Here is a 19,108-nt window from a genome sequence, read left to right as displayed (position 1 = left end):
AGAGAGCCCCATCGACATTGTAATCAATGTGATTGACATGAACGACAACCGGCCAGAGTTCATCCATCAGATATGGAACGGCACGATCCCTGAGGGCTCTAAACCAGGTAGTGGCCTAGACCAACCTCCCAGCCTTCCTATCCTCTGGCCTTCGGGGCCACTAAGCTATCAGTAGATAAAACAGCATTGATTAATCACAGGGGGTAATCATTTTGTTAATTTTGCTGCTGTTCGATATGGATAAGATCTCTGCCAATAGAATGTATTCTCTTGTGGAAGTGCTTTGTCAACATTTCAGAAAAAGACAACGTTTTTTGGGGGCTATGTTTTGTCTGTGCTCCATAGTAGTCAATGGATCCTCATAAAAGGGAAGTAGTTTAATGACTGTAGATAAATTACAGGCAGTACTGAAATAAAACAAGGTCATACTGTTTTAAAAACCCTTGTTAAATCCCCTATTTGCATCTTCTGTCTGTTTTGTCATCACTCAGGGACCTTTGTTATGACGGTAACGTCTGTTGACAAAGATGACCCCAAAACAGCCAATGGGATGCTGCGCTACAAGATTGTATCCCAGAATCCTGAGAGCCCGACATCCAACATGTTCACCATCAACAATAAGACAGGAGGCATCATTACCGTCGCAGCCGGCCTGGACAGAGAGGTACGCAATACAGGAGTTTGTGTATGCGTGTGCACGCGCATATGTGTGCCTATTAAACCCCCAATGCAGTAGCATTAAGGTTACAGTCCCAGTATCAGAGCCATTAATCACATTAATTCATGTGTGCGCCTCCTTTGCTGCACACCACTCCTCTAACATGCATAAGTCAAGATATCCTTTCCTTTGTTTACCTAAATGAGCTGTGGATTGCAGATACAGATTTGAAAACAAACAGAACAGTGTAGTTTTGGGTTGTTTTTGCTGATGATAATCTTCACTGTGTCTCAAAACTAATTAAGCTCGCTAAGCATGACTGATTACCATTTTACCAACGGAGCCCAGAAATGGACTCATCGCCCACTTCATACTTATTGCCTCTAACAAGGAGGCAACATGCATCATTGAGCAGATAAATGTTTATTTTTCTCCCCGTTGCTATTAATGGTAACACTCTCCTATTTAATTGCATGGCGATGGTCTTGCTTATACTGGATGGAAGTGACAAAATAAATATATAAGTTGAGGTGGGGAAACAAAGCCAGTTGGTGCAATTCTGGCGAGGGCAATCTGGCTAGCTGGCCTGCTATATCAAGTTCACCCCTGGGGCCACTGTTATAGCTGTTATATGTACGGCAGTTACCACCGTGAAAGTAATTTGCCCAATTCTCATTACCTAGTCACTTGAGTGGCTTTTAATGTGAAGGGAGTAATTTATTACAGTAGGATTACCCATCATGCACCATGATGCTACACATAGTGGAAATGTGGAAGTGTTGAACTCCCACAGCAAGCAGACTTCTATAAATCCTTTCTCTCTCCACAGGGAAATGATGTAGACTTGATCATTGTGAGAATAACTAGGATTCCTCAACCTCCTCTTTGTGGTTTGTCAGATATTAGTTTGTTAGGATAAGAGAAATTGAACTTAATAATTTAGAGAAATTGAAAATTGTCATTAGTTTGGTTTATGTAAGATTCAACCTACACGTAAGGCTCAACACAAGGGTTTAGGTGTTATTCGTATACATAGTTAATTATTTTCCAACATGTTATTCTTCTTGCAGAAAGTGCCTCAGTACACGTTGATCATCCAGGCCACAGACATGGAGGGCAACCCCATGTACGGTCTCTCCAACACCGCCACCGCCGTCATCAAAGTCACGGACATCAATGACAACCCACCGGAGTTCACTGCAGAGACGGTGAGAAAGAACACAGCTTCACATCCATGTACTACACCACACGGTGTGTTACAGTCATAGCACTGTCACACTGTCTATATGTACTTAACCCACACATAGTACACACTCAGCCTTGCTTGCAGATGTTGACACATGTAAGTTCTGACATCCTAAGTACATCAGGCAGACAAAGAGAGGAGATGAGCGAGAGCAGAGGAGAAGAGAGCAGAGAAAGGTGCTGAATGTATTTGTGAGAGATGCTTCCCCTCTGTGTAATGTAAGTGTATTGTTTTTCTATCAGACCGAGATGGTGAAGATAACATGATAAGTTGCTGTGGACATTTATTTACCTGAAATGTCGGGAGTGTAGTGCTGGAGCACAGAGCCTGTGTTTTCCACTGGCGCAGCAGTATGTCTAACTGCTCTCTAACTGCTCTCTGTCCCATCCCCCATCTTTTATTCATGCAGTTCTTTGGAGAGGTGCCTGAGAACCGGGTGAATGTCATCGTGGCCAACCTAACGGTGACAGACAAAGACCAGCCCAACACGCCAGCCTGGAACACTGTCTACAAGATCACCGGGGGCGACCCCACCGGCAGGTTCTCCGTGCCAACCGACCCCACCACTAACGAGGGCCTGGTAACTGTTGTCAAGGTGAGACTGGCTGCTTCCCCCTCAGACTCAATCCACCCCCCCATGGGGGCCCCCCTAGGGGTCACTGACCATGAATAGCGAAGACAGCTCTTAAAGATTAAATGAATAGTTTATAATGCCTTCTATGTTTGCAAGCTATAGGAGTTATCTATAGCAGAGAGAGCAAAGGTGCATGTCAGCTGTTTTATTTAACTCTCTGTGTGTGTGTGTGTGTGTGTGTGTGTGTGTGTGTGTGTGTGTGTGTGTGTGTGTGTGTGTGTGTGTGTGTGTGTGTGTGTGTGTGTGTGTGTGTGTGTGTGTGTGTGTGTGTGTGTGTGCGTGCGCGTGCGTGCGCGTGTGTGTGTGTATAGCAATAGAAGACTAATTGGTCAACAGTTGTAGAACTAGCTACAGTAGCTCCTAGTTGACTTCTCCTGGGCTCTTTGTCTTATGGCATTAGAAAAATAATACTAATATTTTACTGATCAAGAAAAACAGAATAAATACTTTATCCATCCATTCTCTTACACTCAATGAAACATACAGTACACTTATATACTGTTGGTTTCCTCCCTACAGCCAATCGACTATGAGATCAGCAGGACGTATGTATTGACAGTGGTAGCGGTGAACGAGGTGTCCCTCGCCCGGGGCATCCACTCCCCTCGCCAGTCCACCGCCACGGTCTCCATCAGGGTCATCGATGTCAACGAGAGCCCTAACTTTGAACCCAACCCCAAACTCATCAAACTTGAGGAGGGGATGCAACCAGAATCAGCACTAACCACCTTCACAGCACAGGACCCTGATAGATTCATGCAGCAGACCATTAGGTAGTAATGACACTAAATAGCTGTATTCATGCAGAATTTTTCATACAGTTTGCTCAAAGCACTGACTAGCATTACGTCAATGAAAACATTCCCTTTTACTGAACATTCAACACCTTTAGCCTTACATTTACATGTCTGCATGAGAGAAAAACTAACATGTAAGGTTGTCTTGTATCTTCTGTAAGCTTTCCTCGTCCTCTGTAAATGTACACACTGAAGAAGGCTGTGAAGCCTGATGCAGTGAAATTCATTTTAAAAAGTAGAATCAGGAAGTAAGCTTTATGTGACATCTTTTTGAGTGCAGACCCATTACACCTTTTTGTTTGTCTGAATTTGCGGGTTTTACGCACCGATCAAGCTTGTGGGAGAGCGCAATGGTTCTCTTTTGACTCGTCCTTTGTATTCTCAGATACACCAGGCTCTCAGACCCAGCCAACTGGCTGAGAATCGACCCTAACACCGGGCACATCACAACCATCGCCGTCCTGGACCGTGAATCGCCCTACGTGAAGGACAACATGTACAGCGCCACCTTCCTGGCCTCTGACAGCGGTACGTAGCCTAGCCATCAGGCTCTAATATCTGCTTCCCACAAGTAACCTAGGAGAATGTTGTTTTTAGCAAGCAAAAATATCAAACCCAGCTACCTTGTTCAAGGTTAACATTGTCCCTGACATCAATGTAGTAAAAGCCACCCTGTTGAAGGAATTGTTTCCGAGCCAGCCCAGACTAAACAGACATACTGTGGACGTGTTCACCTCTCTCCTCTCTCCTTCCCTGACTGGATTTACCTCTGTTCGGGTTTAGCCTGTTCCACGGAGCACAGAACAGGCCAATAGGCTTAAACTCACCCAATATAGAGTTTTCTCAGCATTAATAGGTTAGGATTGGATGACTAGCTCCTTTGAGCGTGGCCTGAATGGCAAAAAAGCCTCTTAGCCCCATGAATACATAGAGGAGCTGAGGCTCTGGGGCTCCGGGGCTAAGGCAACGACAGTAGGCTCTTCTCTGTCTGTCTGCTTTAGTATTCTCACCCCGTGGCCTCCCCCTTCGTCAGGAAGACACACTCTCTTCAGATCACACACCCAAACCCTCTGCCCTCCCCCCATCTGGAGGGGTCCTGTCCCTGCAGGGTGGCTGCTGCTGCTCCTCTATGCCCTAGTTTACCACCAAGCACCAGGCTCAGGATAAGGACTTTATGCATTACCACAGTGCAGTGAGACATCATGCATTAAAATGAGGCAGATCACTTCTTAATATATTTCCCCTTATGGTTATGTTGATTTATTAAAATCTATATTTTTATCAATGTACGTGTGTGCGTGCGTGTGTCTCTGTCTGTCTGTGTGTGTGTGTTGTCCCGTCCAGGCATCCCCCCAGCGAGCGGTACAGGCACCCTGCAGATCTTCCTGCTGGACATAAATGACAACGCGCCCCACGTCTACCCCCAGGAGACTGAGATGTGTGAGAAACCTGAGCCCAACGGCTTCAACATCACAGCACTAGACGGAGACCTCAGCCCCAATGCCGGACCCTTCGCATTCGAGCTGGCTAACAGGCCCTCAGACATACAGAGAAACTGGACCATCACACGGCTCAGTGGTAAGACACAACAATAACAAAATGAGGGCTAATCAATATACCTGGGCCTGTGGGTCGGCAGTACTTCTGGTTTTCATTCTTCCCATGTAATCAGAGACCGATTTAGACCTGGGTCACCAAGAGCCATTCTGGCCAATAAATGTCATTCATCAATTAACTGCCAGTGAAAATGGAGAACCACTGTGTGGCCCTAGTTATTTGGATGGTGATAATAGGGTTTGGGACTGTATGTGCTTGGCACTGGCATAGAGGCAGTACTGTAAAGGCTTCATGTCCATGGGTTGACATGTGGTTTCAGGCTTTCCATAGGGTCAGGTGCAGTGACCTATAACAGTAGACAGTGTTCTCAGTGTGGGTTCCTCACATGACCTTAATGTAGACAATGTACTATAAAAGAGATTAATAGCAGGCCTTCGCTTTATCAAGCAGCTCACTAATTGATTATGCTAATTATGCCAACACAAAAAAAGAGGAATGACTCATTTGTTGTGCGTTGCTAGTGGTTAGATGTTGTGAGTGTAAACCATAGTGAATAAATATCTTAATAGGATAACAGCCAAATGGTTAGTAGGAGCTGGGGGAGTTTAGCCTAAGCGCCATTATCAAAAGGTCATCAGTGGGTTTATAAAATGATAAATATAAATCCTGACCATGTTTTGGATGACATATGCTGGCATTGTCCAGGTACAGGAAGTTATGCTGTTCGGTTCAGCTTTTTTCCCAGTAGTAATAAGTTGATTATCTCATTTGTATACTCAATATAGATAAGTTCAGAGATGAAATAGTTGGACTTGGATTTGTTATGTAGAGGTTAAGGTTAGTGTTGTTTTGTGTTATTTAGTTTTTTGTCATGAAGTAACATTTTTCTATTTCTCTCTCTTTCTCTTCCTTTACGTCTCCCTCCCTCCCGCTCTCATCATCCCCCACTCCCTCCCTCCCACAGGTGACTTTGCCCAGTTGAGCCTGAAGATCGGTTTCCTGGAAAGCGGCATCTACGAGATCCCTATCATCATCACTGACTCTGGCAACCTGCCCATGTCCAACACATCCTACCTGCGGGTCAAGGTGTGTCAGTGTGACCACAACGGGGACTGCACCGACCAGCAGCACATTGTCGCTGCAGGGCTGGGCACGGGCGCGATCATCGCCATCCTGCTCTGCATCATTATCCTGCTCAGTGAGTGTCCCACTGCCGCTTTGCCTCAGTGCACGCATGCACACACACACACACACACCGGACACCAGTGCCGTCACCCCGCCCACCACACACATACAGTGGCATGCGAAAGTATTCACCCCCTTGGCATTTTTCCTATTTTGTTGACTTACAATCTGCAATTAAAATAGATTTTTGGGGGGTTTGTATCATTTGATTTACACAACATGCTTTGAAGATGCAAAATCGTGTTTTTATTGTGAAACAAAGCATGAAATCCAAGTAAAAATCTATTCAAATTACAGGTTGTAATGCAACAAAATAGGAAAAAACGCCAAGGGGGTTGAATACTTTTGCAAGGCACTGTACAAAACAAGATAAATGTCACGCCTTACCATTCCTAAACATAGCCGCAGGGATTATTAAGGAGCTAAACGTCATGCCCAAGAGATAGCAGTAGATTATTTCTGGATTACCCAAAAGATAGATAGCACTGATCAATCTCGTGGCAAGGTTTACATTCTGAATTGATTTACATGTGTATGCAAAATATCTTATGTTTTGTAATATGGGATATTTTTCTCTCTTTTTATTTATTTATATCTCTCTCTCTCGAACCCTCTCTGCCTCCCTTTCCATTCCTCCTCTGTAGTTCTTGTGTTGTTGTTTGTGGTATGGATGAAGCGTCGTGATAAGGAGCGTCAGGCCAAGCAGCTGCTTATTGACCCTGAGGATGATGTCAGAGACAACATCCTGAAGTATGACGAGGAGGGAGGAGGAGAAGAGGACCAGGTAGGGAAACACACCCACACGCACATACAGTCACACACACTCACATATACTAACATATATACACACACACACACACACACACACACACACACACACACACAGACACACACACACACAAGACATCAGATTACTTACGATACTAACCCACACTTTTTGTAATAAACTCCAGTTATTACAAGGGAATGATTTTGTAAATGTCTGGTAATATCATTAACAAATAGAGTGTGTTCTTGCCATGGGCCCATTTTGTGATGGACTCCACACACTGGGCCAGGTAGTGTTCAGGGCTGGTTATTGCAGCGATAATGTAATTGGGAGACAGACATCTGCTGCTGTGTTATAATGAAGCTCCATCTACATATCTACCAATGATTGAGCAGGAGGAAACATGCACACACGAAGGCGCACACACACAGGGACACACACACCCACACACACACAGGCCCACACACAAACAGACACACACACACACACACACACAGGCCCACACACAAACAGACACACACAGGCCCACACACACACAGGGACACACACACCCACACACACACAGGCCCACACACAAACAGACACACATACACACACACACTGGCACACACACATACACACAGGCACGCATAAGGATGTGCACACACAGAAGTACACACACACCCAGAAACACACACACACTGTAATGTCTGAAGACACTGTGATATAACCCTCCTCAAAGACCTTAGAAGCAGGAAGGCTGACACATTTCATATTTATCGAAAGAAAACAAGCTTCCATTTTGAGCTAGGGGGAGGAGGAGGGATGGATGTGAGAAGGAAATGGTCTTGTCTATGGAATCTGGAAGTCAGTCTGTCGGGGTTGTATTGTGGGTAAAAAAATGAACCAGACTGTCCCAGTGATGTGGACTATATAATGCCTCACCTCTGTTCTCCCTATCTCTCCCGCTGGGGAGGAAATTGAAGTGTCAGTGCAGTGGCCGCTCGGCGCTCTCAAAGTATTTTTTTTTAGTTGCTGACTGCCATTACCTGGGTTTTTATTAGTCCATGTGGCACTCATTCTACCAAGAGGAGACAGATGATCAGCACACACACTGGCCATGTGGGAAGTGGAGAATAATGTGGTGCAGAAAGAATATCAAATTCCAGAAACTTCTGTGGAAGTTTTGTAAGTTGATAGAGAAACTCAATCGTGATGAGTGTAATTTTAGCCCTGCCTGCACTTAAATGCAGTCTCAAACTGAAGTACATCTTTGGGTAACACTTTTTTTGGATTGTTGTAAGTAGATGGTTTGTACAGTGGCTTGTGAAAGTATTCACCCCCCTTGCATTTTTCCTATTTTGTTGCATTACGACCTGTTTAGTAATTTTGCATATGTTGACCACATTTAAACTAACTATCCACTAACCCAAATCCTTATCCTAACTCTAAACTTAACCCTTACCCTAGCCCTAACCATACCCTAACCCTTATTCTTAACCTAACCTTAGCAAGCATTTGCTTATCAACATATTGTCTGATGATAGTATGACAATCTGTAGATCATCTACATGGGACTATCCAAATAAAGTTTTACCTCTTGATCTCTGTCTAATTTTTCAAAGGACCCCAGTGGAGCGCTGCATATGATGTCGTTATAAATACATATGGAAATTGTTATTTCGAGGCCACACAAACAAAATAGCTTGAAGATCTGGAAAAACAGTCCTGTTATTAAATTACCACCGGGCTATTTTTTCTTGACAGAACAAACCTGTTTATGCAGCCGCAGCAGGTAGCCTAATTAATCATTCAATTGTCAAATGAAAAAAAGGGTGGAAAACAGTAACCTCTTAAATTCTCACTCAGAGGAAGGACGCAGTCAGTCAATAGGTACAGCTCAGGGCCATTGTCAGCCAAACCTTTGCTTTAAGCAGAATATTAAATAGACATTTGAAGTGAAAATAGGGCCTAAGAAAATCCTCCCCTTACGTGATGAGTTTGTTTATCCGATGTTGTTGTGGTTGTTTACTGTCCAGCTCCACCCATTTTAAGATCAAGGGGAGGCTAAAGTCCAACATTGGAATGTCCAGCCACAGTGTTGGTGATTCATTGTGTTGTCCGGGCGTGGCAGGGGAAATGATATGTCTGCGGGTTGGTGCTTAGTGGTGTGATGTGTGAAGAATGGTTACCTTGAGGGCGTAGTGTGTCATCATTATCCAGTTGTGGCTCTGTGACTGTAATTTTATGGCGTAGTTCTCTGTTACTAAGCCCTGACCTCTGGGATGACCCTGTAGCGTAGAAGGTCATGGAAGGGTCACAGGGAGATGGGCTGGGAGGAGGACAGAGGCTAGAGGGAACGCACACATGGCATTCTGCTCTAGGATGTGTAATGTCCATTGTCCCCTTCCAGCCAATGTGACTGTCAATCTGTGTTTGGATGTTTATATTAAGAGAAACATGATCAATGTGTTTATATTAAATGAAGCATGATACATTTGTTTTTATTAAGATAAACATGATCCATGTGTTTCTATTAAAATAAACATGATACGATGCCTCCTGAGTGGCGCAGCGGTCTAAGGCACTGCATCGCAGTGCTATAGGCGTCACTTATGGACCCGGATTTAATCCCGGGCTGTATCACAAACGGCCGTGATCGGAAGTCCCATAGGGCGGCGCACAATTGGCCCAGCGTCGTCCGGTTTAGGGGAGATTTTGGCCTGCGGGGGGCTTTACTTGGCTCATCGCACTCTAGCGACCCCTTGTGGCGGGCTGACCTCAGTCGTCAGTTGAACAGTATTTCCTCCGACACATTGGTGCGGCTGGCTTCCAGGTTAAGCGGACAGGTGTTAAGAAGCGCGGTTTAGCTGTTTTTTGGAGGACACATGAATAGATAGACCTTCACCTCCCGAGCCCGTTGGGGTTGCAGCAGTGAGATAAGATTGAAATTGGGGAGAAAAAGGGTGTAAAGAAAATTATAATAAAAATTATACATTTGTTTATATTAAGATAAACATGATCCATTTGTTTTTTATTAAGATAAACCTGATACATGTGTTTATATGAACAACATTTTTTGTGTGTCTGTGTTTGTGTCTATATATTTTTTTTTTTCAGTCATGTACAGTGCCTTCTAAAAAAAATATTCATAGCCCTTCACCTTTTTTGTGTTTTTTTAAGCCAAAACTGTAACTCGGCCACTCAGGAACATTCACTGTTTCTTGGTAAGCAACTCCAGTGTAGATTTGGCCTTGTGTTTTAGGTTATTGTCCTGCTGAAAGCTGAATTCATCTCACAGTGTCTGGTGGAAAGCAGACTAAACCAGGTTTTCCTCTAGGATTTTGCATTTGTGCTTAGCTTCATTCCGCTTCTTTTTTCATCCTGAAAAACTCCCCAGTCCATAACGATTACAAGCATACCTATAACATGATGCAGCCATCACTATGCTTGAAAATATGGAGAGTGGTACTCAGTAATGTGTTGTACTTGATTTGTCCCAGATATAACACTTTGTGTTTAGGACAAAAGGTTAGTTGCTTTGCCATATTTTTGGGGAGTTTGACTTTAGTGCCTTGTAGAGTGCCAAATTCAAATAAATTACTATAAAAATCTAACTTTCATTAAATCACACATGCAAAATAGCAAATTAAAGCTACACTTGTCACATGTCAGATTTCAAAAAGGCTTTTCAGCGAAAGCAAACAATGCTATTATCTGAGGATAGCACCATAGTAAACAAAGAGAGAAAAGCATATTTCAACCCTGCAGGTGCGACACAAAACTCAGAAATAAAAAATATAATTCATGCCTTACCTTTGACGAGCTTCTTTTGTTGGCACGCCAATATGTCCCATAAACATCAGAAATGGTCCATGTTCGATTAATTCCTTTGATATACAGTGGGGCAAAAAATAATTTAGTCAGCCACCAATTTTGCATGTTCTCCCACTTAAAAAGATGAGAGAGGCCTGTAATTTTCATCATAGGTACACTTCAACTATGACAGATAAAATGAGAAAAAAAATCCAGAAAATCACATTGTAGGTTTTTTTATGAATTTATTTGCAAATTATGGTGGAAAATAAGTATTTGGTCACCTACAAACAAGCAAGATTTCTGGCTCTCACAGACCTGTAACTTCTTCTTTAAGAGGCTCCTCTGTCCTCCACTCGTTATCTGTATTAATGGCACCTGTTTGAACTTGTTATCAGTATAAAGGACACCTGTCCACAACCTCAAACAGTCACACTCCAAACTCCACTATGGCCAAGACCAAAGACTACCAAACAGTGCCTTGCGAAAGTATTCGGCCCCCTTGAACTTTGCGACCTTTTGCCACATTTCAGGCTTCAAACATAAAGATATAAAACTGTATTTTTTTGTGAAGAATCAACAACAAGTGGGACACAATCATGAAGTGGAAGGACATTTATTGGATATTTCAAACTTTTTTAACAAATCAAAAACTGAAAAATTGGGTGTGCAAAATGATTCAGCCCCTTTACTTTCAGTGCAGCAAACTCTCTCCAGAAGTTCAGTGAGGATCTCTGAATGATCCAATGTTGACCTAAATGACTAATGATGATAAATACAATCCACCTGTGTGTAATTAAGTCTCCGTATAAATGCACCTGCACTGTGATAGTCTCAGAGGTCCGTCAAAAGTGCAGAGAGCATCATGAAGAACAAGGAACACACCAGGCAGGTCCGAGATACTGTTGTGAAGAAGTTTAAAGCCGGATTTGGATACAAAAAGATTTCCCAAGCTTTAAACATCCCAAGGAGCACTGTGCAAGCGATAATATTGAAATGGAAGGAGTATCAGACCACTGCAAATCTACCAAGACCTGGCCGTCCCTCTAAACTTTCAGCTCATACAAGGAGAAGACTGATTAGAGATGCAGCCAAGAGGGCCATGATCACTCTGGATGAACTGCAGAGATCTAAGGCTGAGGTGGGAGACTCTGTCCATAGGACAACAGTCGTATATTGCACAAATCTGGCCTTTATGGAAGAGTGGCAAGAAGAAAGCCATTTCTTAAAGATATCCATAAAAAGTGTTGTTTAAAGTTTGCCACAAGCCACCTGGGAGACACACCAAACATGTGGAAGAAGGTGCTCTGGTCAGATGAAACCAAAATTGAACTTTTTGGCAACAATGCAAAACGTTATGTTTGGCGTAAAAGCAACACAGCCCATCACCCTGAACACACCATCCCCACTGTCAAACATGGTAGTGGCAGCATCATGGTTTGGGCCTGCTTTTCTTCAGCAGGAACAGGGAAGATGGTTAAAATTGATGGGAAGATGGATGGAGCCAAATACAGGACCATTCTGGAAAAAAACCTGATGGAGTCTGCAAAAGACCTGAGACTGGGACGGAGATTTATCTTCCAACAAGACAATGATCCAAAACATAAAGCAAAATCTACAATGGAATGGTTCAAAAATAAACATATCAAGGTGTTAGAATGGCCAAGTCAAAGTCCAGACCTGAATCCAATCGAGAATCTGTGGAAAGAACTGAAAACTGCTGTTCACAAATGCTCTCCATCCAACCTCACTGAGCTCGAGCTGTTTTGCAAGGAGGAATGGGAAAAAATGTCAGTCTCTCGATGTGCAAAACTGATAGAGACATACCCCAAGCGACTTACAGCTGTAATCGCAGCAAAAGGTGGCGCTACAAAGTATTAACTTAAGGGGGCTGAATAATTTTGCACGCCCAATTTTTCAGTTTTTGATTTGTTAAAAAAGTTTGAAATATCCAATAAATGTCGTTCCACTTCATGATTGTGTCCCACTTGTTGTTGATTCTTCACAAAAAAATACAGTTTTATATCTTTATGTTTGAAGCCTGAAATGTGGCAAAAGGTCGCAAAGTTCAAGGGGGCCGAATACTTTCGCAAGGCACTGTATGTTGAAAATTACAGGCGTCTCTCATCTTTTTAAGTGAGCGAACATGCACAATTGGTGGCTGACTAAATACTTTTTTGCCCCACTGTATATCCAAAATGTCCATTTATTTGGCGTGTTTGATCCAGAAAAACACTGGTTCCAACTTGCTCAACTTGACTACAAAATATCTCAAAAGTTACCTGTAAACTTTGCAAAAAGATTTCAAACTGCTTTTGTAATACAACTTTAGGTATTTTTAACATAAATAATCAATAGAATTGAAGACGGGATGATCTGTGTTCAATGCAGGAAGAAAACAAACTCAAACTGTAGCATGCTTTCTGGTCACGCGCCTCTATCTAACAGTACACTTCAAGTACCCTCGTTCAAGATGCCCGTACTTCTTCATTACACAAAGGAAAGACCTCAACCAATTTATAAAGACTGGTGACATCCAGTGGAAGCGGTAGGAACTGCAAGAAGATCCCTTAGAAATCTGGATTCCCAATTAAAACCCATTGAAAAGAGAGTGACCTTAAAAAAAATCTGAATGGTTTGTCCTCGGGATTTCACCTGCTAAATAAGTTATGTTATACTCACAGACATGATTCAAACAGTTTTAGAGTGTTTCCTATCCAAATCTACTAATATGCATATCTTATCTTCTGGGGATGAGTAGCAGGCAGTTGAATTTGGGCATGCATTTCATCCAGACGTGAAAATACTGTCTCCAAGAAGTTAAAGAAGAAATGAGATGGAGAGAGGGACAGAGACACTAACATTGCCACGTTCAGAAACTACCATACATATTTTGCACACGAACCGCGGCCCGGTTCTGTTGTGCATGTGCGTTTATGCATGCACAAGCGCACATGCCAAGGGCAAGGAAACCAAGTATCCTGGTAGGCTGCAACCTGGGTAGAGTGAGTCTGACTTCATCAGATAATTTCCATGTCATTGACCGTGTTAGTAAGAATCGATGCCGACCTCAAACTGTATGCCAAGGGGACCTTTAGTGGTTTTACTACAAGTTAATGTTTTTTATACCATTTTAGTGACGATATGTATGAAGGAGTCTATTTCATAGCTATGTTATCCACGGATGAGCTAACCTCACAATGAAACCGGGCCGTCCCAGTTTGGCAAAACCTGCTCTAGGGTATCCGGGATGATGCTATTGATGTGGGCCATGACCAGTCTTTCAAAGCACTTCATGGCTACCAATGTGAGTGCTACGGGGCGGTAATCATTTAGGCAGGTTACCTTCGCTTTCTTGGGCACAGGGACTATGGTGGTCTGTTTGAAACATGTAGGCATTAAATCCCGCCAGAGGTTGAGAATGTCAGTGAAGACACTTGCCAGTTGGTCCGCGCATGCTTTGAGTACACGTCCTGGTAATCCGTCTTGCCCTGCGGCTTTGTGAATGTTGACCTGTTTAAAGGTCTTGCTTACATCGGCTACTGAGAGCATTATCACGCAGTCGTCCGGAATAGCTGGTGCTCTCATACATACATGCCTCAGTGTTGCTTGCCTCGAAGCGAGCATAAAAGGCTTTTAGCTCGTCTGGTAGGCTTGCTTCACTGGGCAGCTCGTGGCTGGGTTTCCCTTTGTAGTCTGTAATAGTTTTCAAGTGTCAGAGCTGGTGTTTTAGGATTCAATCTTATTCCTGTATTGACGCTTTGCCTGTATGATGGTTCGTCGGAGGGCATTGCGGGATTTCTCATAAGCGTACGGATTAGTGTCCTGGTCCCTGAAAGCGGCAGCGCTAGCCTTTAGCTCAATGCGGATGTTGCCTGTAATCCATGTCTCCTGGATGGGATATGTTCGGGTCACCGTGGAGACGACGTCGTCAATGCACTTATTGATGAAGCCGATGACTGATACTCCTCAATGCCATTGGATGAATCCCGGAACATATTCCAGTCTGTAATAGCAAAACAGTCCTGTAGAGTAGCATCCATGTCATCTTACCACTTCCTTATTGAGCGAGTCACTGGTACTCCCTGCTTCAGTTTTTGCTTGTAAGCAGGAATCAGGAGGATAGAATTATGGTCAGATTTGCAAAATGGAGGGCGGAGGAGAGCTTTGTATGCATCTCTGTGTGTGGAGTAAAGGTGGTCTAGAATTTCTTTCCCTCTGGTTGTACATGTGATATGCTGGTAGAAATGAGGTAATAACAGATTTAAGTTTGCCTGCATTAAAGTCCCCGGCCACTAGGAGCGCCGCTTCTGGATGAGCATTTTCTTGTTTGCTTATGGCCTTATACAGCTGGTTGTGTGCGGTCTTAATGCCAGAATCGGTTTGTGGCGGTAAATAGACAGTTGCGAATAACATAGATGAGAACTCTCTTGGTAGGTAGTGTGGACTGCAGCTTATCATAAGGTACTCTACCTCAGGCAAGCAATACCTCTAGGCTTCTTTAATATTAGACACTGTGCACCTACTGTTATTTACAAATAGACACACAACCCCACCCTTCGTCTTACCAGACATAGCTTCTCTGTCCTGCCGTTGCATGGAAAATCCCGGCAGCTCTATATTATCCGTGTCGTTGTTCAGCCACGACAATGTGAAATATAAGATATTACACTTTTTAATGTCCTGTTGGTAGGATAATCTAGATCATCCATTTTATTTTCCAATGATTGCATGTTGGCCAATAGAATGGATGCAGTGGGGGTTTACTCACTCACCTACGAATTCTCAAAAGGCAGCCCGACCTCCGTTACCTTTTTCTCCATCTTTTTTTCACGCAAATGACGGGGATTTGGGCCGTTCCCTTGAAAGCAGTATACCATTCACGTCGGACTCGTTAAAGAAAAAATCTTCTTCCAGTTCGAGGTGAGTAATCTCTGTTCTGATGTCCAGAAGTTATTTTCAGACATAAGAGATGGTAGTAGCAACATTATGTACAAAATAAGTTTTAAAAAACTAACAAAATAGCACAGTTGGTTAGGAGCACGTAAAACAGCAGCCATCCCCTCCGGCACCATTCTGACTCAGGAGCGGTGAGAGATGATGCACAAAAACGGTATCTACCACAAAATCACGACACTAATAACCACTGTGGTCAAAATAACTATAAAGAACGTCGCCAGTGAAATGATTACCGCTACAATCAACCCACACAACGTGTCAGGGCACAAGGGTACCAAAGCATTCAATGATGCTAAAAACATAAACCAATACTCTCTAAAAGTTCTGCTAAGAGAAGTACAGAAGCGCCCAAAAAATTGAGGATGAGGAAAAAGATAAGTTGCCATGACTAGGCGTAGAATTTGCGGAGAACAGGTCCGCCGGAAATTAACAGCATTAGCGAGGACGTAAACAATTCAATAACTCCCAATATCACTCGAAACCCAATCCAGTGCACGCTTGATCCAGAAACAAGCCCACAGGCTTTGACAATAGACTTCGAATAGACTTAGTCCTATTCATTGTAAGTGTCATTCCAGGTGGACTCTACTATTTTAGTGCACATGAACTGGAGCGAGCTTCACATGGTTCTTATCCGGTATTAGAAACAGTTTATTCAGTCTTAAATTGTATCGATTATTTACGTTTTAGGGTACCTGAGGTTGGATTAGGAACGTTGTTTGAAATGTTTGGACCATGTTTACAGGGAACTTATTAGATACTTTGTAGGCATGTTGGGCGAGTTGATACCGGTGTATTTCTGAATCAAACGCGCCAAATAAATTTACATTTTTGGGACATAAAGAAGGACATTATCGAACAAAAGGACCATTTCTGATGTTTCTAGGACATTTTGGAGTGCCAACAGAAGAAGCTCTTCAAAGGTAAGGCATTAATTATATTTTATTTCTGCGTTTTGTGTGGTGCCTGCAGGGTTGAAATATGCTATTGTCTCTTTGGTTACTGTTGTGCTATCATCAGATAATAGCTTCTTATGCATTCACCGAAAAGCCTTTTTGAAATCTGACATGTTGGCTGGATTCACAACGAGTGTAGCTTTAATTTGGTATTGTACATGTGTGATTTAACCTCTTGAAACTAGCGGGCACTATTTTCATTTTTGGAAAAATAACGTTCCCAAAGTAAACAGGATATTTTTCAGGACCAGATAATAGAATATGCAGATAATTGACAGCTTAGGATAGAAAATATTCCAACTTAGCTCCATAATATCGACAGAAACATGGCAAACGTTGTTTAGAATCCATCTTCAAGGTGTTTTTCTAATATCTATTCGATAATATATCCGTCGGGACAATTTGTTTTTCACTAGGACCGATTGGAATAATGGCTACCTCTATCTCTCTCGGAGCCACCATGTGAGCACTTACGCAATGTGGCCGCCTATGGCTATTCTTCAACACCAAGAGGTTAATGAAAGTTTGAATTTTATAGCATTTTTTTTTATTTGGCGCTCTGAATATTTCCTGGTATTTGGCCAGGTGAGACATTTGCATCACGCCTATCCCAGAGAGGTTAACGTCTCAGTGTCATTTGGCTTCCCAGGAACGTGGTCAAAGGTGCAGAAGTTTTGATGATTTTGTCAAGGCGTTGGCTTGATCCTGTGGGGAATAATGGGTGGAAAAGCCAAGCTTTGGCTTTGTTAGCGAAGATGCGCCTTATTGTGCTGTGCCAAAAGGCCAAGAGGAAAAGATCGAGGGACCCCTGAGAGAGGTAAAGTCTGAAACCTTCTGCCATCTTCACTCCTTTGTGTACCGAGCTCCAGCTGTGAGCTTAGAGGTGAGTTTATCATCTCCACCTCGTGTTGAGAATCAAAGTTCTAACCATTTTAAACATGTAGCTACCGTTTTATGCTTTTTCTGGTCTCCTGTGTTAATTTCTTTATTTATATATTTTCCTTGAAAGGGACGGTTCCGGCAGGCTGGCACACTCCCCCACTTTGGGGTGGTGATTACTCACTGTGCAACGTTATGGAAAACAATAATCTCTTATAACTTTTCAAACACATTAAAACTCGTTTTTCAACCTCTCCTCACATTTCTTGTTAACAAACTATCGTTTTGGCAAGTCGGTTAGGACATCTACTTTGTGTCTACTTTGTGTCATTTTTTCCAACAATTGTTTACATCAATGTTTAAATCAATCCCAGAACAACAGCAAAGGACCTTGTGAAGAGGCTCGAGGAAACAGGTACAAAAGCATCTATATCCACAGTAAAACGAGTCCTATATCGACACAACCTGAAAGGCCACTCAGCAAGGAAGAAGCCACTGCTCCAAAACCGCCATAAAAAGCCAGACTACAGTTTGCAACTGCACATGGGGACAAAGATCGTACTTTTTGGAGAAATGTCCTCTGGTCTGATGAAACAAAAATAGAACTGTTTGGCCATAATGACCATCGTTATCTTTGGCGGAAAAAGGGGAGGCTTGCTAGCCGAAGAACACCATCCCAACCGTGAAGCACGGAGGTGGCAGCATCATGTTTTGGGGGTGCTTTGCTGCAGGAGAGACTGGTGCACTTCACAAAACAGATGGCATCATGAGGTAGGAAAATGATTTGGATATATTGGAGCATCATATCAAGACATCAGTCAGGAAGTTAAAGCTTGGTCGCAAATGGGTCTTCCAAATGGACAATGACCCCAAGCATACTTCCAAAGTTGTGGCAAAATGGCATAAGGACAACAAAGTCAAGGTATTGGAGTGGCCATCACAATGCCCTGATCTTAATCATTTAGAAAATGTGTGGGCAGAACTGAAAAGGTGTGTCCAAGCAAGGAGGCCTACAAACCTGACTCAGTTACACCAGTTCTGTCAGGAGGAATGGGCCAAAATTCACCCAAGTTATTGTGGGAAGCTTGTGGAAGGCTACCCGAAATGCTTGACCCAAGTTAAAAAATGTAATGGCAATGCTACCAAATACCAATTGAGTGTATGTAAACTTCTGACCCACTGGGAATGTGATGAATGAAATAAAAACTGAAATAAATTATTCTCTTTACTATTATTCTGACATTTCACATTCTTAAAATAAAGTGGTGATCCTAACTGACCTAAAACAGGGAATTTTTTTACTTGGATTAAATGCCAGGAATTGTGAAAAACTGAGTTTAAATGTATTTGGTTAAGGTATGTAAACTTACGACTTCAACTGTATGTAGTTTGTATACTTTTGGAGTTACTGTATTTCCTTTATAACATTTTTAATGACCTCACAAAATAACAAACATGACATTAGTGTTATATAGATCCCCTCTGACTTTTCCCCACATTCTACGTTCAAATTATTGTTCCAGTATTCGCTTTTGATCGTGTTTGAGTTTCAGCGGGAAAAGGTCTGTTGAGACTAAGCACATTGCTTTGGTGAATTTTGAGAGCACAGGCCTGGATCTTCTCCCTTGATTTACAACAGGGTGTGAGTGTCAATCCCGACTAGTTCTATCCTA

The 19,108-nt window shown here is 42.8% G+C and overlaps 1 protein-coding gene across 1 annotated transcript in view; it reads left to right on the top strand.

Annotated features, from left to right (window-relative positions):
• LOC110530422 (cadherin-2) overlaps nt 1-19,108 on the top strand; it is a 104,489-nt gene that overhangs the window by 75,832 nt on the left and 9,549 nt on the right. Inside the window, exons 6-14 of the mRNA XM_021613477.2 lie at nt 1-107; nt 492-664; nt 1,729-1,866; nt 2,314-2,499; nt 3,058-3,311; nt 3,721-3,863; nt 4,680-4,913; nt 5,857-6,090; nt 6,722-6,861. The exon at nt 1-107 is cut by the window's left edge and continues 38 nt beyond it. Coding sequence (XP_021469152.2) covers nt 1-107; nt 492-664; nt 1,729-1,866; nt 2,314-2,499; nt 3,058-3,311; nt 3,721-3,863; nt 4,680-4,913; nt 5,857-6,090; nt 6,722-6,861 — 1,609 coding nt within the window. The remainder of the gene's footprint in view (nt 108-491; nt 665-1,728; nt 1,867-2,313; nt 2,500-3,057; nt 3,312-3,720; nt 3,864-4,679; nt 4,914-5,856; nt 6,091-6,721; nt 6,862-19,108) is intronic.

Source organism: Oncorhynchus mykiss, chromosome 8 (genome assembly GCF_013265735.2).
Source record: "Oncorhynchus mykiss isolate Arlee chromosome 8, USDA_OmykA_1.1, whole genome shotgun sequence".
Taxonomy (NCBI): Eukaryota; Metazoa; Chordata; class Actinopteri; order Salmoniformes; family Salmonidae; genus Oncorhynchus; species Oncorhynchus mykiss.
The sequence above is the reverse complement of the archived record's forward strand: the minus strand, read 5'-3'. Positions and strand labels throughout refer to the sequence as shown.